Genomic DNA, 27,702 nt, shown 5'->3' with positions numbered 1-27,702 from the left:
CCCGGGCTTCATTAGCAAGTTCGGTATGCATACATTACCCCCCTAGTTCGAACTAGGGGGGTAGTGTAGACATACCCTCTGTAAATAAGTTGTCTCAGTGCTACTAGATGGGACAGTGTACCATGCCCAGGGGGTATGAGGGTTACAATAGTACATGGTGGAAATCCTGGGTTTTGTGCATATATATTATGATGATTCAGTCTTTATTACATGATGATGCATTATTTTGTCCTCAAGAGTATTTTGTATGTGTAATATAATATATTGAGCATTATATTGCAAAATCAGAGGGAGACTAGACTTTATGGGACCAACACAGTAGTTCAGAACGAAGACTTTCAGAAACAGTCAAGTTTTGATGCCATAAGTAAGAATTGAGTCTGAATGTGTGATCAGAAACAAAACATTTCTATTCCCAGCGATGGATTTTCCTTGTCCCAATCTCGGTACCATTTATAGTACAGCCCATGTGGTTTTCCCAGCATAGATGGCAAGATATCTGTCATGGCACTCCCTATTTAACTAACAGAGAGGTAATGGCTACATTATACACTCCTTGTGGTGGCATGTACAGTACATACACTGAACACTTGGGATGTAAAATCCCAGTTAATCAGTTAACCAGTTAGACTCTAGGTTAATTTAATATTTAACTGATTAAGTGGAATCTCACCCGCTGCTGCCAGCTCCTAGTACCTACGCTGGGGTTGGGGCTGGCTGCCGGCTCCCAGCCATCAGCTGTTACCTGCTCACATCTGTACTGTACACAACCCCAGCACACGTATAAATAGCATAGACAGTAAGGCACTGCTTAAGTGAGTAAAGACACATCTGAAACTGTACTGTACACAGCTTTCTACACCTCCCGACAGTGCCTCCTCCCTCCACATTGCTACTTTTAGCAGAGTATTGCCCCACTGTCTCCCCCTCCCTCGTCCCGTTGGATCAGGGAAAGGCTCTAGCAGTTCTCAGCTCTCAGCTGCTGGAGCCTTTCCCCATTGCAGGAGCTGCATAAGCCTTTCCCTGCTGTAGAGAAAATCTCCCTGTTGTTTGAGGTGTTTCCTGCTGCCTTCCCCCTGCCAGAGTCTTGCAAAGACACGTGTAGCTACATACCACAACCTTCTTTTCACTGTGGAACATAGCTCCGCATACCCTACACACCACCGACTGTCGTGTGTCGTAAAGAAGTAGCCTTGCCTTTCCCCTCTGCTACCACCTATGAGGCTGGAGTCACTCATGTGGCACTGACCATGTGCAAACTGAGTAGTGCTACCTCCAGAAATCTAAAATTGGGCAAATGAGCTGGAAAGGAGCAGGACTCTCTATACCCCAGCTTAATATGAAACTAGAAAGTTAAAGATTACATAACCTTTGCACTGGACAGCGCCATCTATAGATAACTTTTCCCATATATGTTTCTTATACAAATTCTATAATCTAACTACAGTAAACTTCCGATAATCTGGCACCTTTAGGACCCAGGGGGTGCCGGATTATCAGATTTGCCGGACTATCGGAAGGGGGGGCTATGAGGGGTCTGAGGTGGGGGGGATGCCATCCCAGACTCCTCATAGCACCCCTTCCGATAGTCTGGCTTTGCCCCAGGCATCCCTGATTCAGCTGCTGCTGGTCAGTTTCAGCAGCGGCTGAATCGGGGACGCCTGCAGCAGAGCAGCTGGAGTGCTGCCGGGTTGGTCCGGTAGCGCCGACCCTTGGTGCTGCGAGACCAACCCGGCAGCACCCCAGCTGCTCTTGGGGATGCCTGGGGCAGAGCAGCTGGGGTGCTGCCGGGTTGGTCCAGTAGCGCCAAGAAGCGGCGCTGAGGGACCAACCCGGCAGCACCCCAGCTGCTCTGCCCCAGGTGTACTCAAGTCAGCCGCTGCTGAAACTGATCAGCGGCTGATTCCGGGAAGCCTGAGGCAGAGCAGCTCTGCCTCAGGCTTCCCGGAGTCAGCCACTGGTCAGTTTCAGCAGCGGCTGAATCGGGGGCAGTTAGGGTGTTGCTGGGTTTGGTCCCGCAGCCCCGAGGGGCAGCGCTATGGGACCAACCCGGCAGCCCCCAGCTGCTCTGCCCCCGGCTTCCGCGATTCAGCCTCTGGTCATTTTTAGCAGTGGCTGAATCGGGGAAGCTGGGGGCAGAGCAGCTCCAATGGTCCGGCTGCCCGGAGCACTTCCGGGTTCCTGATGGTGCCGGACCATCAGGAGTGCCGGACCATCGGAGTTTTACTGTAGTAAATAATCCACATCAACACTAAACTACTTATAATATTTCCAGATTTTTAGATACTATGCTGAACATCTTAGCATCAAAATAACTAGAGTACATTGTCATCAAGAAGTGCAGGAAGTTTGCATACATACATAGTTCAAATTAAACTTAGTTGAAGTTACATATAAAACTCTCTTCCCATGGAGAAAGGAATGTTCTTAGAAGATTCTTATGGTATTGGTACCTGAGCACACTGTTCCTTAAGGGTATGTCTACACTACCCTCCTACTTCAAACTAGGAGGGTAATGTAGGCATACCGCACTTGCAAATGAAGCCCAGGATTTGAATTTCCCAGGCTTCATTTGCATAAGCCGGGCGCCGCCATTTTTAAATCCCGGCTCGTTCGAACCCCGTGCCGCGCGGCTACACGCGGCACGGGCTAGGTAGTTCGGACTAGGCTTCCTAGTCCGAACTACCGTTACTCCTCATTCCACGAGGAGTAACGGTAGTTCGGACTAGGAAGCCTAGTCCGAACTACCTAGCCCGTGCCGCGTGTAGCCGCGCGGCACGGGGTTCGAACGAGCCGGGATTTAAAAATGGCGGCGCCCGGCTTATGCAAATGAAGCCCGGGAAATTCAAATCCCGGGCTTCATTTGCAAGTGCGGTATGCCTACATTACCCTCCTAGTTCGAACTAGGAGGGTAGTGTAGACATACCCTAAGTGGTTGTTCGGACTTTGTACTTTACTTTATTTTTTAAAATTATAATCATTGCTAGAGCAGAGCATGTTTCACCAAAAGAATTATTTTTACCAGTGCAGCAGCTACTCATCAGTGTCATGAATGGGAACTGCTAAGGAGAGTTGGACTTACCCGAAGAGTGAGGAAAGGGTTAAGCAACTCTGGAAATGCACTTGAAGGAGGAGGCTTCGGGCATTGAGCCAATGAAATGCAGATAGGACTTTCAAATAGAAAGATAGGGTTTTTTCCCCCTCTCTTCTTTTGTTGGGAGATCAGAGCAGTTTCCCCCCAGATAACAAGGGAGTTGGGTTCTCCCAGAAATGGACTCCTTGAAATGTATAAGTAGGGAAAAGTTTAGATAGTCCATCAGGTTTTATTGTTTTCCTTGTTTTGGGGTTTGAAAATCACGCCTGAGCTGGTTAATTGTTTTTCTCTTTTGTAACTAAGGATTACAACCCAGGGATCTCCCCTGAGTCTATTTCACTCCATGACTTTTAACACCCAGTCATTTACTATGCTTGCAACAGTAGTTTTGTTTTGATAATAAAAGTGTTTTTTTTTGTTTTGATTAACCGGTATTGGTTGATTGTTGTGTCCTTAAACATTAATTGTTCTCTGCTGATTCCCTTTGTTTGTTTTCCCAACTCCAAGCAAAACAGAGGTTGGGGAAAGGGAGGAGAGCTTTGCCTTAGGGAGGGGATTCCCAAGTGATCTCTTCTCTGGAAAAGGGTTTATTTTATATATTTTTTAACTCACATGGGTGGTGGCAGCGACTGATCATCTTCCTTTTGGGTCTCAGGGAAACTGAGACCAAACAAGTTTGTCTCTGGGGAGTTACAGAGACAGGTTCTTACAGAGTTTATTCTGCTAGCCGGCCCCCAGCTCTACACTTGAAATGCCAGGTTGGGGAACTGAGCCATGACAATCTGTCTTGCTCAGAATCAGCAGGAAGTAAGTGACTTTGGTGTCAATACTTTCTTTTGCCTGAATTTTTCCACGTAATGTTTACATACTGTACTTCATGTAAATATAGAGAGTTTAAAATATTACAAGATCAAGGAAGATAATTATATTTTGTGTTGCTAGTTGTGAAGATGATCAAAGAAAGCAAATTCAGAGGTGGCAAAAAAATCCACTTAGGTTCACAAAATTTCATTTCTGCATCTGAAATTTCTGTGAGTCGTCATTCTGAAAAGGAACAGAAGTTGATATTTTGTTGCTCCACCATAGGAGGAACAAAAACAGTAGCAGGAAACAGTGATTGAAAACATCTTCTAAAAAAGTGGACGAAATAAATGTGGAGAGCCACAACATTGCGATTAGGGTGTGACACATTAAATATCTTGGAGAATCGTTTACAGGGCTGATCTCATATAAGATCTTGGGTATGCAAGTTATTTGGGGCCCTCCTCAAAGTCTTTCAGTATCCAACACTGAAAATGCAGTAAGTCCAGGGACATTATGGTTCCTGAAAGCATTAGTTATGAATTACTGTATTGGCTTCATAACATTCTATTAAAAGTCCATGTAATATCTAAGTAATGCACCATATATTATGTAAGCGTAGCAATTTTTTAAAATTATTTTGACATAGAATATTGAAACTTTTAAAAAATGTTATTGATTTACATTTTCACAGTTGTTGGAAATTAAGGTAGGGGGAGAGAGAGGAGTGAGATGATAATTCCATGAGCAGACATTGGAATTAAAAAATTTAAGTTTTTCATCTACGAAACCACGAAACACTAACCATCTACTAAAACACCATCATAAGTCAAAACACAGGCTATGTCTACACTATGCAAATGAGGCTAAGCGTGAAATATTGCCGAGCCTCATTTGCATACCTAATGAGCCACCATTTTTTTCAGATGAGGCTCTTGCGCAAGGAGGAGCATCTACACTGCCCCTCCTTGCGCAAGAAAAACCCTCTTGCGCAATGCCGTTCTTCCCCTCAAGTAATAGGTGTAACGGCATTGCGCAAGAGGGTTTTTCTTGTGCAAGGAGGGGTAGTGTAGACGCTCCGTGTGCAAGAGCCTCTTCTGAAAAAAATGGTGGCTCATTAGGTATGCAAATGAGGCTCAGCAATATTCCACGCTTAGCCTCATTTGCATATTGCTTTGCCTCATTTGCATATTACTCGGGCAAGAAGCCGCACTTAGTAGACACAGCCACAGAGTTTTAGCTCAAGGTCTAGCACAGCCTCCTGCTCCAGCTCTCCTGGCTTCTGCCCTGGCTGGGCCTCGGAGCCCCGCCCCCTCGCGTCACCACCTAGCCCGCGTCCCCTCCTTTTAGGCCCCGCCCCTCTCCCTCCTCTGCGGGTCGCGGCGTCATCGCGCGCGGCCGGGCGGAGGCGCTCGGTGCGTGGCGTGTTTGCGTCACGGGCCGCGACCCCGGAAGTGGGCGCCGCGGCGGCATGAGGGGACGGCTGCTGCGGGCGTGGCGGGAGGCCGCCGCCGCCGCTCGCGGGCTGGCCGAGCTCGCGCCCTCTCGCGGGAAGCCGCCGTGGCGGGTGCTGTTCTTCGGCACCGATGGCTTCGCCGCCGAGTCCCTGAGGGCGCTGGAGGCCGCCAGGTGCTGAGGGGGCGGGGCCGAGGCGGGGGCTTCGTGGGGGGGGCCCTGAGGTGGGCGGGGCCGAGGCGGGGGCTTCGTGGGGGGGGGGCCTGAGGTGGGCGGGGCTGCCATTGTAATAGGACAGTCAGTTAACCCGCCAGCGGTGCTCATGCTAGGGACCGCAGGTGCCCCCCCCCCCCATGTATTTTTTAGCAGCCTGGCTAGGTCGGGCCCCCCCCCCCCCCCCCCCCCCCCCGCTGCGACTCTGCATTAGGAGCCCGGCAGCGCTGCGCAGGGCTGGCTCGTGCAGGCTCCGGGAGCTCAGACCCCTCAGGGCGGGGGCTGCTGCCCCTTCATCAGAGGCAGCGGGGCCACAGGCAGCCGGTCCGTGAGGGCCGCTGGTTTTTCACCTGGCTCCCTTTGGGCACCGGCTCCCACACTTACAGGCTGTGTCTACACTGGCCACTTAGTCCAGGAAAGCAGCCGCTTTTCCGGAATAACTTGCCAGCCGTCTACACGGGCCCCTTGAATTTCCCGAAAAGCACTGACGAGCTCCTGTAAAATCATCCGTGCTTTTCCGGAAAACCTATGCTGCTCCCGTTCGGGTAAAAGTCATTTTCTGGAAATCTGTTCCGGAAAAGGGCCAGAGTAGACTGCACAGTTGTGTTTTCCGCAAAAAAAGCCCCGATCGTGAAAATGACGATCGGGGCTTTTTTGCGGAAAAGCGCGTCTACATTGGCACGGACGCTTTTCCGGAAAAAGTGCTTTTCCGGAAAAGCATCCTGCCAATGTAGATGTGCTTTTTCCGGAAATACTTATAACGGAAAACTGTTCTGTTTTAAGCATTTCCGGAAAAGGGTGCCAGTGTAGACGTAGCCATAGAGAGGCAGTAGTGTGGAGTGGCAGGGGGCTCCTTAAGAGAGGGGCTGGCGCGCACTGGCCCCGCCCCCGGGGACTATAGAATAGTCGAGGAACCGATAAGAATTTATGAGGTTAATCAACGGTTCAATTAACTGATATTTAACATCCCTAGCCTTTGGCAGCAGCGAAAAAGGACCGTCTGTTTCTCCTTCTGTTGCACATAGGGATGATTTGCCTTCATTTCCTGGCTGTGCTGGGCGCTCATTGGCTCTTCTCACCTTGCCCCAGGGAGCCCAGGAAAGAGCCGCTCATAGACCGGCTGGAGGTGGTGACCCTGCCATCCCTTTCGCCAAGGGGCCTTCCTGTGAAAAACTGCGCCCAACAGTTTCAACTGCCTACCCACAACTGGCCGGATACAGGTCCCCCTGGCCAGTTTGATGTCGGGGTGGTGGCATCGTTTGGACGCCTTCTGAGTGAGGATCTCATTCTTCAGTTTCCATAGTAAGTCAGATATGATGGGACAGCAGGCTGTTTTGGGGTATGGTCTGTATTTCTTGTCCTCTTGCCTGTCTTGCCCACACAAGCTAGTTGTAAGTTGTCTGTGTAATTGTGGTTAAAGTAGCACGTGAAAAGCCCATCTAAGCCAGTGTTTCTCAGATGCGGCCAGCAGGGCCTCATTTTCTTGCCACAGTTTTCAGGGCAGTGATTTGGAGAAGGGTGGCACAGCAGCAGCACCTTCCCACAGGCCGGTGGTAGAGCCCCACCCTCTTTGGAGACCAGGTAAAGGAGAAGACAGTCAGTGAGCTTCCCAGGAGTGGTGGGGTTGGGCTTTAGCTCCTGGGGTGTCATGTGAAAGATTCCACAAAGCTTTGGGCTTTGTCCCAGGCCCTGCTTTCTGAGTGTGAGGCTTTATTCCACGGCTGTGGGATGGTGGACTTTGACCCCACGCTCACCCCGCCATCATTTTTGGCCCCTGGCCTCTGTACCCACCTCCCCATCCAGGGCTCCCCAGGCTTCCAAGGTCTGAGTAAGGCTGCTGTGCAAAGTGATATGATCAGATATACAGAAATCACCTTTCACAGTAGACGTAGTTAGACCTAGTGAGTCTTAAAAACCAACCCCCCCCAACATCCTAAAAAGGCAAAAAAATCAATAAGGGAAAAAAGCCCAAGAGCATTCAAAGTACCTTATTTATGTTTTTATTCTGCTTAGGTGCGGTAAAGAATAGAGACCGCTGTACATTACTTTTATTATTGAGTCTGGAAAAATAAACCTAAGCCCTGTAGAGAGAAACTTACAATGATTTGGACATGTATATGTGCATATTTTTTTTTTTTTTTACTTGTGTGAAGCCCCTGACTGACTTTTTTGTGGGTCAGTGGACCCTGATCCTAAAAAGGTTCCCCACCACTGAATGAATTAGTTAACTGCCAAAAGTTCAACTGGTTAAACAGGATTGTACATCTCTAATACAGAAATGGCTTTAAAACAAGTTCATGAGGTCCTTCTAAATACTTGGTGTGTTCCTCTGTGCCAAACATTATGCTACTCAGTATAAATATGCCTTTAACATGCTTATTTGCTCTTAGAATTGATATTTTAAATATCAATTAGGGTTTTCAGTACATCTGAAAGGCTAAAACATGTTTTCACAAAGTTCAGTATAATAAATGGTTAATACCCATTTATGTGTGTTATGGATTTACTGGTCCTATTCTAATTTAAAAATATTCTGATTCAGTGGCGTGTTGAATGTCCATCCAAGCTATCTCCCAAGGTGGCGTGGCCCTGCTCCAATAGTCCACACAGTGCTTCACGGTGATACAGTAACTGGGGTGACAATTATGCAAATTAAGCCTAAAAGGTACTGCGAACATCATTTTTTAAAAAGATTCAATCACTGCAATGTCTGTCTTTCATAAATATTAACTTCCTCTTGTGTGGAATAGTCATTGTTTTTAAGTTATAATACTGATGTTAACTTTCATTTAAAATAAATATATGCACAAACACAGATGTTTTAATATTAAATACTTGAACGTTTTACCTGAACTGCTGTGACTCTTGTATACAGCTTGAGAGTGGACAAATTATTTTTCCACCAGAACCACCCTATCACAACTGTCTGAGTACTTTGTGCTGTACAAGTTAAACGTAGCACTAGATCTGCAGGACTACTGATCTTAAGTCAACTGTGCAGTGAAACTGGTAAATTACTTCTGTCCTCTGATAATCTGCTTCTCTAGATGTTATATGGAATACTCCCAGATTCTGCAGACACATTTCTGAAACTGAACATCAAATGAAGTGGCATAGTGTACTGAGTCCATTCAAAGGTGCACGCTGTGTCCCTTTACTGTGGACCTGTCCATCTTTTAGCTATACTACAGGACTGTTATTCCTGTCATACTTCTGTTGGCTAACGTACCTCAATGCATGAAAGCCTGAAATTTTCAAGGTGAATAAGTGCTAAGTCATGGTGGACAATAATTTTTTCACGGGGGCCACTTCATTAATTTTGGTACATGGGCTGGCTCTGCCCCAGGAAGAGGCAGGGGTGAGGGTGGGACTATAGAAGGAGAGAGCGTGTGAGTGAGAGACTGTGTGTGTGTGTGTGGGGGGGGGGAAGCGCTATGCATTGCTTTTTTTGGGGATACCAGAGGTATCCCGGAAGAATAATGCCGTATCCAAGGAATTCATCCGCTTTTTTGAAAAAGTGGATATGCTTTTTACCATCCCTGTAAACCTTGTTCTACGAGGAATAAGGGATGTGTTGAAAGAGCTCTTCCTTTTGACATTTGGCACCGTACAAATGTGCCAATTTTCAAAAGATCCTCTTTTGAAAGTAAACCAAAAAGATACTCAATTTGCATATGGCAAAGCGCGTTTCTTTTTCCGAGATAATATTGCAGTGTAGACCTAGCCATAAACATAGTGCTCTGCCTCTTATGCACAGAAGTGCCCATCTTCACTTACCATCCATCCTTCAGGGTACGTCTAGACTACAGACTTTTGTCGACAGAAGTTTTGTTGACAGATACTGTCGACAAAGCTTCTGTCGACAGAGCGTCTAGACTACATCCAGTTCTGTCGACAGAGCAAGCCACTTTGTCGACATGACCGTGTAGATGAAAGGACAGTGTAGATGCAATAACGTCTTCTGTCGACAGAACTCTGTCGACAAAAGGCATCATTCCTCGTAGAATGAGGTTTACAGCTGTTAACATCAACAGAACTCAGCAGTTTTGTCATGTCGACAGAACTCAGCGGCAGTGTAGACGCGGGTATACTTTTGTCGACAAAAGTGGACTTTTGTCGACAAAACCCTGTAGTCTAGACACACCCTCGGAGTGGAGCAGCTCTGCTGTGTGTGTCTCTCCCCAACCCCTGTTCTGCAAAGATGTGGTACAGGAGCACAGAAATGCTCTGAATTCAGCACTTTCCTCCCCACTGCACAGCTGGCAGGAGAATCCTGGGAGCAGCTGGGTTTTAGGATGGAGCAAAGTGGAGGGGGTGGGGGTAGCTGAACATAGGCTGCTGGCTAGAAGTATGCCTACTCTGCCAATCAGCCTGGCGGGCCGGAGCGAAATGCTTGGGTGGGCCTGATTTTGTCCACACCTGTGCTAAGTCATATACTTGGGCCTATTTTAGCTTTGCTATGTAATCCAGTCCTTCTTGTTTCAGTAATGTTGTCTTCTGAACTAGGGGTGTGTACGACTAGTCTACTATCCGATAAGCAAATGCTTATCTGATAGTCGTGTCGAATAGTCGCTTCCCCTGCCCCTTGCTGCCTCTATCAGAAAGAGGCAGTAAGGGGGGGGGGGGAACTGGAGGGGGTACTTCAAAGCGGCAGTGCCACGTGGAGCCTGGGGCCAGACTACGGGCTCCAGAAGGCACTGCCACTTGGAAACACCATGTGCAGCCTGGGGTCAGCTGGGGTGCCCCCAGGCTGCATGTGGCTTTTCAAAGCGACAGTGCTGTGTGGAGCCCAGGATCAGCTGGGAATTCCTGGGCTTTGAAACGCTGTGTGGAGCCTGATGGTAGGGCGGAGGTGGGCTGTCAGCTAATCAAGTAGTTGATGCAAATCGCATCAACTATTTGATTAGCCAATTACTGAAGTTTAACCCCTTTATTCTGAACCCAGTGTTAAAATTTTCTTTTTCTTTCTTTCTGTTTGCAGTAGCAGGTAACTGAGTTAATATAAAGGCCTTATGCTAAATCAGGGGTGGGTGAGGGGACTTCCGCTGGCCACATCCGGCCCACCAAGCAAATTAATCCAACCCACAGGTGTCCTGTTGCTCCTCTGCCCCATGGCCAATCAGGGGCATGTGGTGCTTAGAGTGATCTACCAGCTAAACAGCTGGCAGTTCACTCTAGGTGTTGCATGCCTCTTGCAGGGCAGGGGCAGGGAGGCAAGAGACTTCATGCACTCCCCCGCACCCAGGCCCTGTTTGACCTGGGGGTGGCGAAAGTGCATGAAGTCTCCTCCGGCGACAGGACGTAGCTGCCTAGAAGGAACCGCCAGCTGTTCAGAACAGTTGGCAGGTCTCTTGGGGAAGAGGGGCAGGGCCAAATTCTTCATGTGCTCCCACCACCCCCCGGCCAATTAGGGTCTGTGGGTGGAGGGCACAGATGTGTCATGGCCCTGCCCCTTCTTCCTGAGGTCCCGCCTGTTCTGGAGCGGCCTTGGGCCTCAAAAATTTTTGAGAAGTGGGCCCCCTATTCTAAAATTGTTGCCCACCCCTGTGCTAAATTGTACACTGAATCAATGAAGCCAAGGTCACTGGAGGAAGAAGCTAATAGATATCTGTTTTGTTTTTATTTTAGGTTTGATGTAGGCCCAATTATTAAGCAGGAAAAGTTTGCCGTTCCTTCCCAGTGCACAGCAAAAGAACTAGAAGCAATATTATCAAAATTGGGTGCGAACATGGTAAACCTATGCTAGTAACTGCTCACCTTATTCACTGCATTGATCTCAAAGTTGCCATTCTGAGAAGCATTCCTTGTTATGTACTATTTGTAAGTACATTAGAAAACAAAGGAGTATATCCTTGCAATACACACAAATTAAGGATGTTAAAAAGTGGTTCATTAGGTAACCGTGTAACTGCTGAAAATCGTAGTGGTTACACACCGTGGGGTCTGCAGAGCTGGCACGCACTGGCTCCTGCCTGCCGCTCCGCTCCTGGGGAGCGGACTACAGAGCCAGCAGCAGGAGTGGGGGTGGGAGCTGGCGTGTAACCATTACAGTAATCGATAAGCTATGCTTACTGGTTAACCATTTAAATGGTTATACTATTACAGCCCTAACACAAACCTAACTGCTTTTAATGCTAGCATGATTTAGCTGGAAAAACTTTAAAAAGAACAAATGGTCATGCAGCACCTTAGAGACTAACAAAAACTGTAGATGGTATCCTGAGCTTTCATGGGCACAACCCACTTCTTCAGGTGAATGGAGTTAAGGAGTCTAGTTTTCAAATAAATAGCACGGGGGGGGGGGAGGGAAGAAAGATGAGGAAAAAGGGGAAAGAAATTGCCAATTAGTGTCCATGCTAAATGAAGCTGATAAGAATACTTAGTACCCACTTTAAGTACCCTTTGGATTTTTATGTCATTAGGATGTGAAGTGTGCCCCTCTGCCGTGTATATTAGCCAAACTGGACAGTTTCTACAAGAGAGATTTAATGGACACAAATCAGATATCCAAAAAAGCAACACATAGAAACTTGTTGGAGAACATCTGAACTTGCGCGGGCCCTCATTAATGGATTTCAAAGTCACTGTATTATTTCAAACCAATTTCAAAAGCCAGCTTGACAGGGAAGCTACAGAACTTAATTTCATTTACAAGTTTGAATCCTACAACAGAAGTCTAAACAAAGACATTGAGTGGATGGCCCGCTATATTCCACATTCTAATGACATAAGAAAAACAAAGGATACTTAAAGTGGATACTAAGTATTCTTATCAGCTTCATTTAGCATGAACGCTCTGACATTTTCCCCTTTTTTTTTTTCTTCTTTTCTCCCCCCTCCCTACCCCACCCATCCTGATAAGCAAATGCTTGTTAGCTAGTTGCTTCCCCTCTACCTGCTGCCTCTATGGGTGTGTCTAGACTACAGGGCTCTTTCAAAAAAAGTGGCTTTTAAAAAAACAAAAAAAAACAAAAACCTTCCCCTGGATCTAGACTGCTGCCACGTTCTTTGGAAAGTAAATTGAAAGAATGCTGCAGTGTTTTCGACCGCAGAAAACCTCGTTTTCTGAGCACTAACGCCTTTTTTCAAAAGTGCTCTTTCGAAAAAAGACGCTATGTAATGCAAACTGTGCTTTTTCGAAAGAGCATCCATACTGCCTGGGTGCTCTCTTTCGGTAAAGCGGCTTGCTTTTTCTGAAGTACTGGTTGTAGTGTAGATGCTCTTTTTCGAAAGAGGCTTGCAGTCTAGACATAGCCTATCAGAAATAGCCAGCAACTGGGGGAAAGAAGAGGGTTGCTTCAAAGTGGCAGACCCTGGGGGAGTCCCCAGATGGTCCGTGCTGCACAGTGTTTCAAAGTGACGGTGCCGCATGGAGCCCGGGGTCACGCTGGCGCTGGGCCCCATGTGGCGCTGCCGCTTTGAAACACCGTGTAGAACCTGATGCTGGGCTCCCTGCGGTGTTTCAAAGCAGTAGCACCACACGGAGCCTGGGGTCAGCTGGAGACTCAAGCAGTCCCCGGCTGGCCCCATGCTCCCTGCAGCGTTTTCACCTTTGAAGTGTAGCAACAAGGCTGTTGCTACACTTTAAAGGCAAAAGCGCCCTTATTGACTAATCAAATAGTCAATGAAATTTGCATCAACTATTAGATTAGCCACATAATTGAAATTTTACATCCCTACTTTTAAAACACATTGTCTGAATATTCAGGTTGACACTGCTGCCACTGTAGTCAATGGCAGCTTTTTCACTTGATTTTATATCAGTTTCCATCCAGGTCCAAGAATAAGGTGACTGTAGCGGGCTCGCTGCCAGAAGGAGGCTGAGGAATTTCATTTTAACTGGAAAAAAATCCTTTATAACATAATTAGGTGTTCTGAGTTCAGTGAAATTAGTTTCTTTTGAGCTTTGACATATTCAGACTGATCAAAATGTGTATGCTTTGTAAGTCTTGGAGGAATACTACTGGAAATATATTTAATATAATGCTCATGTGCTCTTTAATATTTTTTATAATATTTTTTTCTTTTGCAGCTTGTTTCAGTATTGAAAAACTTACCTGAATGTTTAAAAAACAAGAGAGAGCAGCCAAATGAAGGAGTAACATTTGGTAGGTACTGAATATTTAATGCTAATTGTATGTTTTGTCTTTATTTTTCTTTTTATAGAATTCAGTTCCTGTGCTCGTACACGGAGTTTGGGGGCGTGGGATGAGCACTCTTGTGCATGTTGACTCTAATTTAGGGCTGCATCCACATCTCTTACAATCAACAGAAAACTTCTATATTGGTTAAGGATTATTATCTCTTGGGGGTAGAATACTGCAGAATCTTTCTTTGAAATTTAGCAGTAGCAAGTTTCTGGCAGCAACTACTAAAGGAAAGACTACGTCATAAGATTCTATTTAGTTTCATGCTGTTCCTGTTTGCATAACCAGAACATGAACTTTTAGGCTTAAGTTTAGATAACATAAGAACGGCCGTACTGGGTCAGACCAAAGGTCCATCTAGCCCAGTATCCTGTCTACCGACAGTGGCCAGCACCAGGTACCCCAGAGAGGGTTGACCGAAGACAATGATCAAGCGATTTGTCTCCTGCCATCCCTCTCCAGCCTCTGACAAACAGAGGCCAAGGACACCATTTTATCCCCTGGCTAATAGCCTTTTATGGACCTAACCTCCATGATTAACTTATTTTATCTTCTGGTGCTAATTGGTGCATCAAGACGACAGACTTAAATGTTTTTAATGGCTTTACAAATTACACTTTAAACTGTTCAATTGTAAATACAAAGTAAAAAATAAGATTTTTTGCTTTGCTTTTTTTTCTAGCTCCTAAAGTCACCATTGGTATGAGCTGTATAAAATGGGAAGAGCAAACTCCTGAGCAGATATTACGACTACAACGTGCCATAGGAGCCACCGTAAGACAAAATAGTAATAATTTTTTTGCAAGCTTTCCTTTAAGGGAAATCTTGCCTCAGTTGAGCGTGTAGTTCTTTTTAGAGAGGCAGGTCAGTCAAGTGGCATGAGGATAGGGCATGGATCCACAAATTCTAGCTCTGCTAGCTCACTATGTCTTTGCCACATTATTTAACCTCTCTGATTCAATTTCCCTGTCATAAAATAATAGGGGTAATATCTTTGGTACTTCACAGATATAGCATTATTCCTCTGAATGAATGTACTCTCTGAAGTATTGTGTAAGGTTATAGTTAACTGTCTTAAAGGATGCAAACATATTCTTCCAATATTAACTGTAAACATACCAGGTTTGTGTGCACTAACTTCTTGTTTGTGAAACGTTAAATTAAATTTCATATGGAGTTTGAGTCCTCTATACACGTGCATTTAGATAGAAAAACTTAAAAAACAACAAATACAGGCAGTCCCCGAGTTACGCGGATCCGAATTACGGCAGACCAGGGAGACGTGGAGCAAAGCCCGGGGCCTGTGGTAGAGCAGGGGGGGCGCTGCCGGTTGGTCCCGCAGCACCGCTCCTTGGCGCTACTGGACCAACCCGGCAGCACCCCAGCTGCTCTGCCCCAGGTGTCCTGATTCAGCCGCTGCTGATCAGTTCCAGCAGCGGCTGAATCAGGACGCCTGGGGCAGAGCAGCTGGGGTGCTGCTGGGTTGGTCCAGTAGTGCCGAGGAGCGGCTGCGCTACTGGACCAACCCAGCAGCACCCGAGCTGCTCTGCCCCAGGCATCCCCAAGTCAGCCGCTGCTGAAACTGACCAGCGGCTGACTACAGGAAGCCCGAGGCAGAGTTGCTCTGCCCCAGGCTACCTGGAATCTGCCGCTGATCAGTTTCAGCAGCGGCTGAATCTGGATGCCAGTTCTGACTTACATACAGATTCAACTTAAGAACAAACCTACAGTCCCTATCTTGTATGTAACCCGGGGACTGTCTGTAGTCTTTAAGGTGCTGCAAGACTAGCAAAACATGTAGATGGTATCATGAGCTGTCATGGGCATAACCCAATTCTTCAGATGAATGGAGTTAAAAGTCCAGTTTTGAAATAAATAGGGCATGGGGCAGTGGAGAAAAGGGGGCTGGGGAAGGGAAAGAAATTGTCAGAGACTCCATGCTACATGAAGCTGATAGAGAAGTTGCAGATTTGTCTTAAGTACCCATTGGTTGTTTTTTTATGTCATTAGGATGTAGAATGTATTGGGCCATCCAGTCAATGTTTTTATTCAGAACTTTGTGATAGGAATCAAACCTGTAAATTAAATTAAGTTCCAAGGCTTCCCTGTGTATTTGGCTTTTGAAATGGGCCTGAAACAGTACGTGACTTAGAGATCCATGAATGAGTGTCTGGGCAAGTTAAAATGTTCTCAGCAGGTTTGTGTGTTACCTTTTGGGATATCTGATTTGCATCCAATAAATCTTTCCCATGGAGACTGTCCAGTTTGGCCCATATATAACTGGCAGAGGGGCATTGCTGGCATTTGATGGCATAGATCGCATTAGTGATGTGCAGTTAAATGAGCCTCTGATGTGGTTAGGGTTATGCCCACAAAAGTTCATGATACCATCTATACGTTTTGTTAGTCTTTAAGGTGCTGCAAGTCTATTTGTTGTGTTTTAAGTTCTTCCATTTACAGACTAACTTGGATACCCCTGTGAAGCTATTTAGGTAGAGTTAGCTAATTGATCACTTGCAGTTAGAGCTACAAAAATAACTTTTTGTTAATGTGTAGCTAATGTGGTTGTAAAAAAGTTTTGAGAGGAAGGAGTATGAGAAGAACAATTGCTTATATATATTATGACATGTAAACAGTCCACCTTTCCAGGAATAGTCCCTAAACCTAAGTCCGCCAACTTGGCGCTGGCCACTGTCGGCAGACAGTCTACTTGGCTAGATGGACCTTTGGTCTGTCCCAGTACGGCCGTTCTTATGTTCTTTGCCTTAGTGCTGTTTACCGCACTTCTTACATGAAAAAACTAAGCACCTGACTGAGACTCCTGTAATAATGTTCTTGGTTTGTCATATCTCCTTATATGTACTTCCAGATTCCATTGCAGACCCAGTGGATGGGAAATACCATTAAACTTCTGGATTTTGTGGAAGTGCATAACATCCATGGCTTTGCTGGTATTTACTTTACTTTAATTTGTTAACATTCTTTTTCACACAATTTACCCAAACTCTGAAAGTGATTTAATTTAATTGGAAATGAACGTGAAGCTGTTCTAGGCAACAGTTACGTGATGAAAGAGATTAATTAGGAGTCTAGTGGCATGAAACAAGACTAAACAGTCTAATCTAAGTATGTAGAAACTTACAAATTACTCCCAATGTATTTTCATTAATGACTCTAATAATGCGATGAAGTGTGTGCGTATAAAATTTGCAGATGACACCAAGATGGTGGTGATGGGAAGGTTTGCAAGCACTTTGACGGACAGGATTAGCAGGGCTCAACAAACCACTGAATCTACTTGCCCGTGGCAAGTAGATTTCAGCCGGTCACTCTGAGCACCCCATTCACCAGGGCTTTGCGCATGCGCAGTGCCAGTCTGGCGAGTGGATCTCGCTGTGGTTTGTCAAGCCCTGAGGATTAGAACAGAAAATGGTCTTGACAGACTGGAGCGTTGGTCCAAATTCATTGGGATGGAAGTCAGTAACGACAAATGTAGCGTGCCATCTTTTTGGAAGGAGAAATCCAATGCATCAATACAAAATAACTGCCTGGACAGTATCACTGCTAAAAAGGACGTGGGGCTTACAGTGGATTCCAAGCTGATTTATGAGCCAACACTATGATGCTGTTACAAAAAAGCTAATGTCATTCTGAGGTGTATTAAGAGGAGGGTCGTGTTTAAGGCATTTGATTTAATTGTTCCTCTTTACGTGGCACTGATGAGCGTCAGCTGGAGTTTTGTGCCCAATTGTGTGAGCCACAATTTAGGATAAATAGGAGAGAAAGCGAGTTCAGAGGAGAGTAGCCAAAATATGTGAAGGTTTAGACCACCTGACTTATGAGGAACAGTTAAATCTGGGTATGTTTAGTCTTGAGAAAAGAAAGGTGGGGGAGACAGAGAAGGACAACTGGATGGGACTGGTTAACTGCCTCAAATACATTAAGGGCTGTTATAAAGAGCATGATGGTCAGTTGTTCTCCATCTCCACTCAAGGTAGGGCAGGACGTAAAGAGCTTAACCTGAAGCAAGAGTGACTTAGTTATTTTTGTTTCTTTTCTTCCTCCACTCTCGCATGAGGAGATGGGTTTTTTCCCCACAAAAGCTCATGATACTATATAAATAGTTTTGTTAGTCTGTAAGGTGCTACAGGATTACTTGGGTGTTTTGTTTTTGTTAAGTTTTTCTTATTATCTAAGAAGTCAGGAGTCATGCTAGAGATCTTCGGCTATGTAGGGGATGCTTTCACCCCTTATGCTGACTTGCTCAACTCTGCTCTATATCATAAATAATGATTTTTTGGTGCAAATTGATATTTCTAGATAACTGTCCAGTTCCAGAGGCAGATATAAAAATAAGCGTAATATTTTTTTTTACTTATTCAGTAACATGAAAATGCAAAAAGCTCCTTATTTGTTTGCAGATAAATTATTAAATGAACGTGGAATTGTTCCAGGATCAGTATTGTACCATAAATTGTCACAGACATTGGTCATTCGTTGCAAGGTATGTTTCTGTCTTTGTTTTATAGTCAAGGTCCTGAAGATGACTTTTAGAGTGCTACCTCTGTTTGTTGTTTAATATCTGCACCCTAATTATATGCCTGTGTCTAATCTGGCACATCTGTGCAATATGAATCTTATATGGTATACTGAGTTCTTTCCATTGCCTGATCACTGGATTTTAATTTACACATGAGAATTAGACTCAAATATAGACCATAAAGAAAATCCCAAACTGCTTCAGTGTTCTATAATCTTAAAGGTAGTTGCTATGTTAGGTTTTAGAACATTTTAGGAGAGACTTAGTGTCTGCATCTTTATCTTCCTTTCTAGGGAGACTGGGTCGGAGTCAAAACTGTCATCTTCAAGAAGAAGCTTACTGCAGCTGACTTTTATAATGGGTACTTACATCCCTGGTTCCAGCAGAATTCACAAATGCTTCAAGGGGAGTGCAGATTTCACACACTCAAACTTACCACAGGGAAGAAGCCTGAAAGACAAGGAAAGGGTGGTGCACATTATAATACCATAAGTGCATGAAATTTGTCAAACCGGACAGCTGTAAATGAATAGAAACATTAAATATTTAATCGTCCACTACAATAAATGAAGCCGGTATTTATTTAAAGGTGTTTCAACTGCAAAATGTGTGCTGTTGGTATCATAAGCCAGGAGGTCTTCCTCATAACTCACTTATGAAGTACTGCCTTTTATTCGTAAGAGAAGATCACATGTTAGTGAATGCTTAATTAAGACCAAGAATAAATCCTTGTTTTTATAGTTAGACAATAAATTATTTTTATACATAACTTACAAAAGCTTGTTTTCTTTCAGTGTGACTTTGTCAGAGGGTAAATCAGTATAAATGTGTTAATTATGCTTATTGGACAAACTTTGAAGTAGTTTGTCCTTAAATAGGAAATTAATGAGAACACACTCTTCTACCTGTAAGTTTCTACGTAAAATCTATTTTGGTAAGTAATATCTGCCAAACTCCTATTGGCTCCAAGTATAATTATTTGTACAAAGGCATATGGTAGCTGTGTAGTATTTCAAGTCAGCTTTGTAATTTTAATTAGTGGAACATTTACAGGTGGGATTTGTTCTGGGAGATAATACTGATGATTTTGCTAGTTTTTATAAATTAAAATAAGCTGGAGAACATACAGCAGAAATTGTCTCTAAATCAATATCCATTGTAATGAGAATCGTTCTGAGAGTACACACCATTTGGCTAGTGATTGGTTGGATTATAGCCATCCAGAAAAATTGTCTAATGGAAGAAAAGCTAGTAAAACTTTGGCAATGAGCACTTATATTGAATTTGTTTATGGTCATTCAAACATTTTGGCACTTGTATTTATCTCGGTAGACTGCAATATGACAGCTTAATTATAGGAAGCAGTACTTTTTTCAAAACGTTATCAGAACAACAATGTAGAAGGCTTTATCACTTCATCTCTTTATCTGGCTGCAGGAATATCTCTTGTTTAATGAAGGTAGTCCGGAATGCTTTGTCATCCAGGCTTATCACACAGATCTTTCAGAAACCTTGGCTTGACATTAGAGGAAACAGACAGAAATTTAGTACTTTCTTTTGAAGAAAAACTTTTCTACCAGTTGTGTGTGAACTTCAGTTTTAAAGACGAAGGGTCAAGAAGTCTTGTTTTTTTTCCCAAAGAGGAGACACAACTGGCTGGTGTTGACTATAGAAAAGTAATCGGCAAACACCAGTGCTTGGATGCTTTTTGTGTCCTCTTTCAGAGTTGCAGTTGCCACTTTAATCTTGATATACTTAAAAAGACGCACAATTTAATATCTAAATGGAAAAATGTTTTCCATAAGTTTTCTTTCTATTTACATTAAGATTATTTAATGGAATGACTTGTATCATAGTAACACTTTTGTTATGCTTGTAAATTAACTTGTGCCACCAAGCTTAGGTTGCCATTTAATTAGATTTTGAACAATCATTTTCAGCAGTTTATTGCCATCCAACTCTGGCAATAACTAGACAAATATTTGGAGGTACATCTGACTGGTACTTATAAACAACTGATAGAAAATTATGCTGAACAGTTTATTAGATGGACAACTGACCAGCTAAAGAGCTAAGACAGGAGGAGCTACAGAGGTCTAGGGGCAACAACTTAAGAGCATGCAGTCCTCAGTTGTGGAGAAGTGAGTACAGTGCTGGGATTTCTAGCAAGTTTTTATCCTTGAACCTGCAATGGTGTTGCCACCTATTGCACCAACTTCTGATTTTTAGGTATGCAAAAAAACCTAGAAGTTCTACCACCCTGTAGTTGGAGGATAGGCAAGATTTTTGGCCTGAGGGCCTATGTTCCCTCTAAACTTTTCCATCAACGTGCAGAATATTTTTTTATGTACACCAAGCCAAGGTATGAATGTGCATCACCAGTATGAAAAAACCCTAGCTGTGAGTGATGTGCTAATCAGTCGCGAGGCTTTGGAAACTCCTGAATAGCTGTACAGGTGCGCAGCTTATAAGCCAAGGGCCATATCTGGGTAGGGAAATTGCGTGGTGGGCCATGAAATAGGGCTGGGGCAGGGGGTTTGGATGGGGGAGGGGTGTGGGCTCTGGCCTCATGCTGCTTACGTTGGATAGCTCTGGTGTGACAGTGCGGAGGGGTTAAGGTAGGTTCCCTGGCTCCACGTGGCTCCTGGAAGTGCTCAGCATGTCCAACAGCAGTTCCTAGTTGTGGGTGAAGTCAGGTAGCTCCATTCACAGGCACTGCGTTCACAGCTCCCTGGTTCCCTGTTTCTGACCAATGGGAGCTATGTGGGTTAGTGCCTGGAGCAGAGGCAGCACGTGGAGACTACTCCTGCTCACCTCTAGGGTCCTGCTGGCCACTTCCAGGAGCAGTACAGGGATACTTTCAGCCCTAGACTGTGCCACTGGACTGGTAATCCCACGATTGCATTAAAAGCCCCGATGGCCTATATGCGGTCTGTAGTTTGCCCACTCTGGCCTTAGCTGCTGGAAGCAGGAAGATGCATTCTGTTCTTTTTCCCTCTGGAACTGTCTGGCTGCTGTGTATTGCCCTCTTGCAGAATATTTGGGCTGCTGTAAAGGGGACTGGTCTTTGCTACTCTACCCTCCCCAGTCTCCTGCTTGCTAAGGAGAGATGGAAGAAAAATATGTTGGGTGGTATAATGGAGTGGAGGGATTGAGAGCTTCTCTGGGCATAACCTTAGTGTTCATGTCTGCACTAAGGGTGTTATGGACTAGTCAATTCCCCCCCTTCCCCCCCCCCCCCCCCGGCCTTGCTGCCTCTATTAGAGGCAGCAAAGGGGGGGAAGAAGAGGTACTTCAAAGGGGTAGTGCTGCATAGCTGATCCCGGGATCAGCTGTGCGGCGCTGCTGCTTTGAAATGCAGAGGTGGTGTTTCAGAGGGGCAGTGCTGCATGGAGCCCAGGGTCATCTGGGGAAATGCTGTGCGGGAATCCCCAGCTGATCCTGGGTTCTGTGGAAATGCTGCGCGGAGTCCGTGGCTGACCCCAGGCTCTGCGTGGCATTTCAAAGCAGCAGCGCAACATGGGGCCCGGAGTTAGAGGGGCACTCGAGTCCCCTGCTAACCCCGAGCTCCATGCTGGCACTTTCGCTTCGAAATGCGTAAGAGCCCCTACTGGGGGCTCTTGTCCATTTCAAAGCTGGCACCTGCATGCAGCCCGGAGTCAGCGGGACTTCCCGCTGGTCCCAGGCTACATGAGGAATTCTGCATTCCTCCTTTGAAATGTGCAAAAGCCCCATCTACTACTCAACTAGTAAATTAATCGTTAGTTAACATCCCTAGTCTGCTCCCACCTGTAGCTTTCACAAGCAGCATGAACTTGACCTGATTCTTGATTATTTTTCTATTGAATATTTGGAGTGTTGTGATTTTTCACTTTCCTACTACTTGGGAGAAGCTGGAGCAGCAGCAGAGCTACTGGAGTTGTTGGCAAAATCAGGAAGAGATACTGCATTGATTTCCATTCAGTTCATATTTGCAAAGTTATCAATGAAATCCTAAGGACTGTACGGTATAAATCTATAAATTCTATACAAATAGATGGCTCAAGTTCTTATAGTCACTCAATAAATGTTCTCATGTTAGTGGATATGCTTTAACTTTTCCCTTCTGGCCCAGTTAGTTGCCTTGTTGGCTGCCTTGATTTTAATGTCATGGTGTACATATCCTTTCACATATAAAGAAGGATGTGATTAAAGCTGGAACAGAAGCACAGACTAAAATAATTCTAAAGGTACAGACACCAAGGTGACAGGTACCCTACAAATATCTTGATGGGTTGAGCCTAAGAGCAAAATTCATTAAAAATGCATTACACAATACACCACTAAGGAAAATGTTTTAATGGTGCATGTGTCACAATACTTTTTTTATATTTTTTTTCTTCGATCTATCCATGAATCTTTAATAGGTTTTCCAAAAGGAGTCTACACGGCTCCTTTTTATGCAAAAACCCCCTCTTGCGAAGAGCCATTCAGGAACTACAGCCCTTGCACAAGAGGGGCTTTTCGCGCAAAAGCCCTTGCACAAAATTGTGGCTCATTGTATGCAAATGAGGCATGGTGATATTCACCACTTTGCCTCATTTGCATATTTTCTTGCACAAGAGAGGGCAGTGTAGATGTAGCCAGACTCTTCCAAGAGGTTTAGGCCTTTTGACTCATAAACCTGGAATCAATTGCCTGGTAAAAGACTGGATCTTGTTGAGAGAGTTTGGATCAATTTGAAATAATTGCACATAATCAGGCTTGTAACTTATTATGCTCTTACGAATTACAAACACTGGCTGCTTGAATTTGTGCAAGAGCACTGATGTTCTAATGTAAGAATGTAGTGCTTCTTGCACAAATACTTTGACTCTCCTGCTCAGGGATAAGCCCTCTTGCAAGAGGGCCAGTGTAGACAGGCACCTTAATTTTTTGCACAAGAAAGCCCGATGGCTAAAATGGCCATCAGAGCTTTCTTGTGCAAAAGCGCGTCTCTACTGGGCACAGAAGCTTTTGCGTAAAAGCACTTTTTGCGCAAAAGCATCCGTGCCAATCTAGACGCTCTTTTGCGGAAATACTTTTAACGGAAAAATCATGCCAGTCTAGACGCAGCCGTGGAGAACAGAGGACCTGGGGAATTAGAGCAGTTTGGCTAACGTAAAAACCTGGGAAGCTACTGGAGCAAATTATTAAACTATCAGTTTGTAGGCACTTCATTTCCAATATATATATTATCCTGTATCTGTCTGAGCAAGAAACTCCTAAAGGGTAAGAAGAGCTAGGGCCACCAACTTTGGTAGTTGGCTTCTTCTTACCCTAACATAAAGCAAGGTAGGGGTTTGGTTGGGCCAGGGACATGGGAAGTGGCAGGATTGGGGCTGTTTTCCACAACATGAAAAGGGAGGGGCAGAGAGAGGAGGGATGTGATCTCCACCCTCACCGTTGTGGGCAGCAAGCGGGGCCAGGGTACTGCAGAGTGAGCACTGGGAACAGCTACTCCAGCATGAGACTGACTGGCTGGGGACGGAGTCCTGCATGTTGCTGGTCACTTTTGATAGGTAATGTTCCCTTACATCTGCAGCTACAGACCCTGGGTATTACTTCCCCCTGCTTGGGGCCTGTACCATCCCCCTGCAACTACACACAGCTGCATCACTTCATCTCCCCTGCACCACTCCTCTCAGGGCCTGGGGATTTTCTCTTCCCCTCCCCACCCCATGCAGCTTATCATGGGGCCAGACCCTGCCCTCCTTTTTAAAAATGAGTGTCATTTCCATAACACATCTGCATTTTCCTTTATTTCCCAGCAAAGACCAGCCAAACATTTCGTAACATCCAAGCAGCACTGGGTAAACCTGCTAATAGGGTTATAAGGAAAAACCAGCATGGATTTATCAAGGAGGCATCATGCAACCCAATCTATTTTCTCCTTTAACAATTGTACTAGCCTAGTGAATAGTGGGGAAGTGATAAAGGTGACATCTTGATTTTTCGTAAGGCTTTTGCCACAACCCTGCATGACATTCTGATAAGAAAGCTAGGAAAATGTGGTCTAGATTAACTTCCTATGAAGGGGGGTGTGCAATTGGTTAAAAGACCATACTCAAATGAGTAGTTTGCAAGGTTTTGCTGTCAAACAGGGTGGAGAGTGGCAATCTAATGAGGCCCTGTAGGGGTCAATGTTGGGGCTTGTAGGATTCCATATTTTCATTAATGGCCTGGAAAATGGAGTGGAGAGTATGCTTATAAAATTTGTAACTATCTCAAGCTGGGGAGGGGTTGTAGGTACTTTGGGGGAGAGGATTAGACTTCAAAACAACCTTGCAAAATGGAATAATTGTTCTGACATCAAGATAAAATTCAATAAGCACAAGTACAATGCACTACGCTTAGGAATGCAAACATCAAAAGCACGTCTACGAGATGGGGAATAACTGAGTAGACATTGTACTTCTGGGAAAAGGGCATGGGAGTTACAGTGGCTCACAAGTTGCATATAAGCCAACAATATGATGCAGTTACGAAAGAGGCTAATTTAATTCTGAGTGCATGAACAGGAGTGTCGCATTTAAGACTCAGGAGTTAATTGTCCTGCTTTACTCCGCAGCAGGGAGACCATAGCAGGAGTAATGTGCCCAATTTTGGGTGCCAAACTTTAGGAAAGATGTGGACAAACGGGAGATAGTCCACTCGGGACAATGATACTTGTGATGTCATACAACTGTGGCTTTATAAGTAAGTAATAACAAGAGTCTCCTTAATAGAGAGCAATGGAGGCAATAAATCATTTAGCATTTAATGTGACGATGACTGAAATGCTGCAGCTGCGGAACAGATGCTGTAGGCAGGAGCAGCTTTGCCCACACCTCCCCCAACACACTTGATCTGTGAGGACTGAGAAGCTAGATCCATGTGTCTGTTCATTTGGTCCTGACCAAAAGGAATAAGCAGTAACATCTGTAACTTGAATGAGGTGTGGAATACTTAACGTGCTGTGTTGGGGATGAAGGTTTTCTGGTGACTAGCCTATATAATTCATCTGTCTTGTTCATGTGGATGCTTTAAAACAATCCCTTGTAATGCCTTTTGGTTTTTCTTTAATTTCTCCTTCCTTCAGTGCTTTTTAACGTGGCTGGGTCTATCAAGTTGCCTCTAAACCAAAATGATGAGGTATTTAGCGGGTCTAAAAGGAGATCTTTCTGTGAGATACTAAGGATTGGGCACAAATGCTGTTCTGATGTTTGCTTGCAAGTTAGTGTTCACAGGGCAGAAACGCCCCCCCCCACCCCCCCGTCATTGTGCAGTAGGTGCCTTTTCAGTCTTTGTGGAGTCTGTGTAGTAGTTTGATAGTGGCACTCTACCAGAGTGCTACTGAAGTTTCTACATTTCTTGCTGTTGTTTCAGATTGCACCTTTTGTGAGATCCATTGCTGGTTTGCTGTGATTTCAAGCTATAGTGCAGCTGTTTCTTTATTTGTGACTTTCTGGATATTCAAAAAGTTAGTCTGTAACTTTAAAAAACGTGTAGCCCTGTGGCACCTTAGAGACTGACAAAAATATATGTATATAGCATCATGAACTTTTGAAAGTAACATACAGTCAAGAGATCAGCAGATGGTGCTGTCTGCATTTGATCCTGACCTTTATGTGCCTTATGTGAGTAGCATATTCCCCTGGATGCAGACAGAAGTATCTGTTTAAGTATATGGTTCAGTTGTGGCAGAATTACAAAGGAAATACAGGGTTCAGAAAACCTCTGATTCTTTGTCTCATGGAAAAATAATGTTTAATCCTTTCTGTGGCTAGAGCTGCCCAGTTTTGCTCATGATGAAATCTTTCACACCATCTAAAGTTCTGTTTGAGGCTGGTGATAGCAATGTAGCTGTGTTAGTCTGGTGTAGCTGAAACAAAAAACAGGACTATGTAGCACTTAAAAGACTAACAAGATGGTTTATTAGGTGATGAGCTTTCATGGGCCAGACCCACTTCCTCAGATCAAAGGCTGCTAATTCATTGTTTTACCAAAGCAACTTTATATCTTAAATGTTAGGAAATTCTCATAAGTAGGGTCAGGCCAAAGATCCATCTAGCCTAGGGTCCTGTTTTCTGACAGTGGCCAATGCCAAGTGCTCTGGAGGAAATGAACCGAACAGGGAATTATCAAGTTATCAATAATTTATAAATAATCAGGGAATTATCAAGTTATAAATAATTATCAATGATTCCTCCTCTGTCACCCATTCCCGGCTTCCGAAGCTAAGGACACCAGCGATGTCCTAATAGCCATCGATGGACCTAACCTCCAAGATTCAATTCCCTGCATCACTATGAAGGTTAAGAACAGCAACCTTAGTATGCAGAAATTGGTGCTAGATAAGCAGAACAACTCTTGCCTTTTCTGAGTAGAGAGAAAATGGCAGCAACTTTGTATTCTTAAGCCAATAGTCACTGAGGCTTTAATTTGTTACGGGCCTTATAAGCCAAGTCAGTAGGGGACCAGAAGACTTTTTGAATCCTGGAGAGACATTGATGTTGGATATGGATACTGTTATTTTTAATTTCAAATAAACACCAGACAGAATAGGAAACCTTGTGGGGTATTTTTGTACAGATGGGATCTAGGGATCATAGTGGACCACCAGCTAAATATGAATCGACAGTGTGACGCTGTTGGGGGAGGTGAGGGAAGCAAACATGAGTCTGGGATGTATTAACTGGAGTGTTGTGAGCAAGACACGAGAAGTAATTATTCCGCTCTACTCTGAGCAGATTATGCCTGAACTGGATTGGTGTGTCAAGTTCTGGGCATCATCATGTTTCAGGAAAGATGTGGAGAAATTGGAGAGGGTCCAGAGAAGAGCAACAAAAATGATGAAAGGTCTAGAAAACATGGCTTGTGAGGGAAGACTGAAAGAACTGGGCTTGTATCGTTTAGAAAAGAGAAGACTGAGAGGGGACATGATAGCAGCTTTCAAAACGTGTTACGAGGAGGAGGGAGAAAAATTATTCTCCTTGTCATCTGGTGATAGGACAAGAAGCAATGGGCTTAAATTGCAGCAAGGGAGGTTTAGGTTGGACACAGGGCCGGATTATGGTGCCCCCCCACATATGTAATTCAAAATAAAAACAATACTATACTGTAAAATGCCCCTGCTTTGCTGATGCCCTAAACACCTGCTTAGTCTGCCTGTTGGGTAATCCAGCCCTGGTTGGACATCAGGGTGGTTAATCACTGGACTAAATTGCCTAGGGGGGTTGTGGAATCTCTGTCACTGGAGATATTTAAGAGCAGACACCTAGTAGTCAGGGATGATCTGGATCAGTGGTCTTCAAACTTTTTTTGTCTCATGACTCAGTTAAAGAAAATCCTTGATGCCTGCAACTCAATATAATTTGACTAGAGCCTGAGCTCTGGGGTGGGGCTGAGGAGAGCTTTGGGGTGCAAGAGGGGGCTCCAGTTTTGGGGGTGTC

The 27,702-nt window shown here is 44.7% G+C and overlaps 2 protein-coding genes across 3 annotated transcripts in view; both read left to right on the top strand.

The window, feature by feature from the left end:
- The first annotated feature begins 5,287 nt into the window (after window positions 1-5,287).
- MTFMT (mitochondrial methionyl-tRNA formyltransferase) lies at window positions 5,288-20,724 on the top strand. 2 transcript variants are annotated; one of them, XM_075896907.1, is made up of 9 exons: window positions 5,288-5,524; window positions 6,653-6,865; window positions 8,106-8,228; window positions 11,192-11,294; window positions 13,596-13,671; window positions 14,393-14,484; window positions 16,580-16,661; window positions 18,132-18,214; window positions 18,544-20,720. In XM_075896907.1, exons 1-9 carry the CDS (start codon window positions 5,367-5,369, stop codon window positions 18,748-18,750), a joined length of 1,137 nt encoding a protein of 378 aa, XP_075753022.1. In that variant the 5' UTR covers window positions 5,288-5,366; the 3' UTR covers window positions 18,751-20,720. The 2 variants fall into 2 exon arrangements, with proteins under 2 accessions (XP_075753022.1, XP_075753023.1); XM_075896908.1 differs by having other exon boundaries at window positions 5,386-5,524; window positions 6,589-6,865; window positions 18,544-20,724.
- A 755-nt stretch (window positions 20,725-21,479) lies between these two features.
- Window positions 21,480-27,702, top strand: part of LOC102447193 (gonadotropin-releasing hormone II receptor-like) — a 123,444-nt gene continuing 117,221 nt past the window's right edge. The window contains exon 1 of the mRNA XM_075896906.1: window positions 21,480-25,182. The gene's annotated coding sequence lies outside the window, so the exon portion shown is untranslated. The remainder of the gene's footprint in view (window positions 25,183-27,702) is intronic.

This window comes from Pelodiscus sinensis, chromosome 14, assembly GCF_049634645.1.
Source record: "Pelodiscus sinensis isolate JC-2024 chromosome 14, ASM4963464v1, whole genome shotgun sequence".
In the NCBI taxonomy this organism is placed as follows: Eukaryota; Metazoa; Chordata; order Testudines; family Trionychidae; genus Pelodiscus; species Pelodiscus sinensis.
The sequence above is the reverse complement of the archived record's forward strand: the minus strand, read 5'-3'. Positions and strand labels throughout refer to the sequence as shown.

What these genes read in the sequence shown, in the direction of transcription:
- MTFMT (XM_075896907.1), top strand. Translation starts at nt 5,367, where the DNA reads ATGAGGGGACGGCTGCTGCGGGCGTGGCGGGAGGCCGCCGCCGCCGCT. An exon ending in CTCATTCTTCAGTTTCCATA is followed by an intron (nt 6,866 to 8,105) that starts GTAAGTCAGATA and finishes ATTCTGATTCAG; the next exon opens with TGGCGTGTTGAATGTCCATC. An exon ending in CAAAATTGGGTGCGAACATG is followed by an intron (nt 11,295 to 13,595) that starts GTAAACCTATGC and finishes TTTCTTTTGCAG; the next exon opens with CTTGTTTCAGTATTGAAAAA.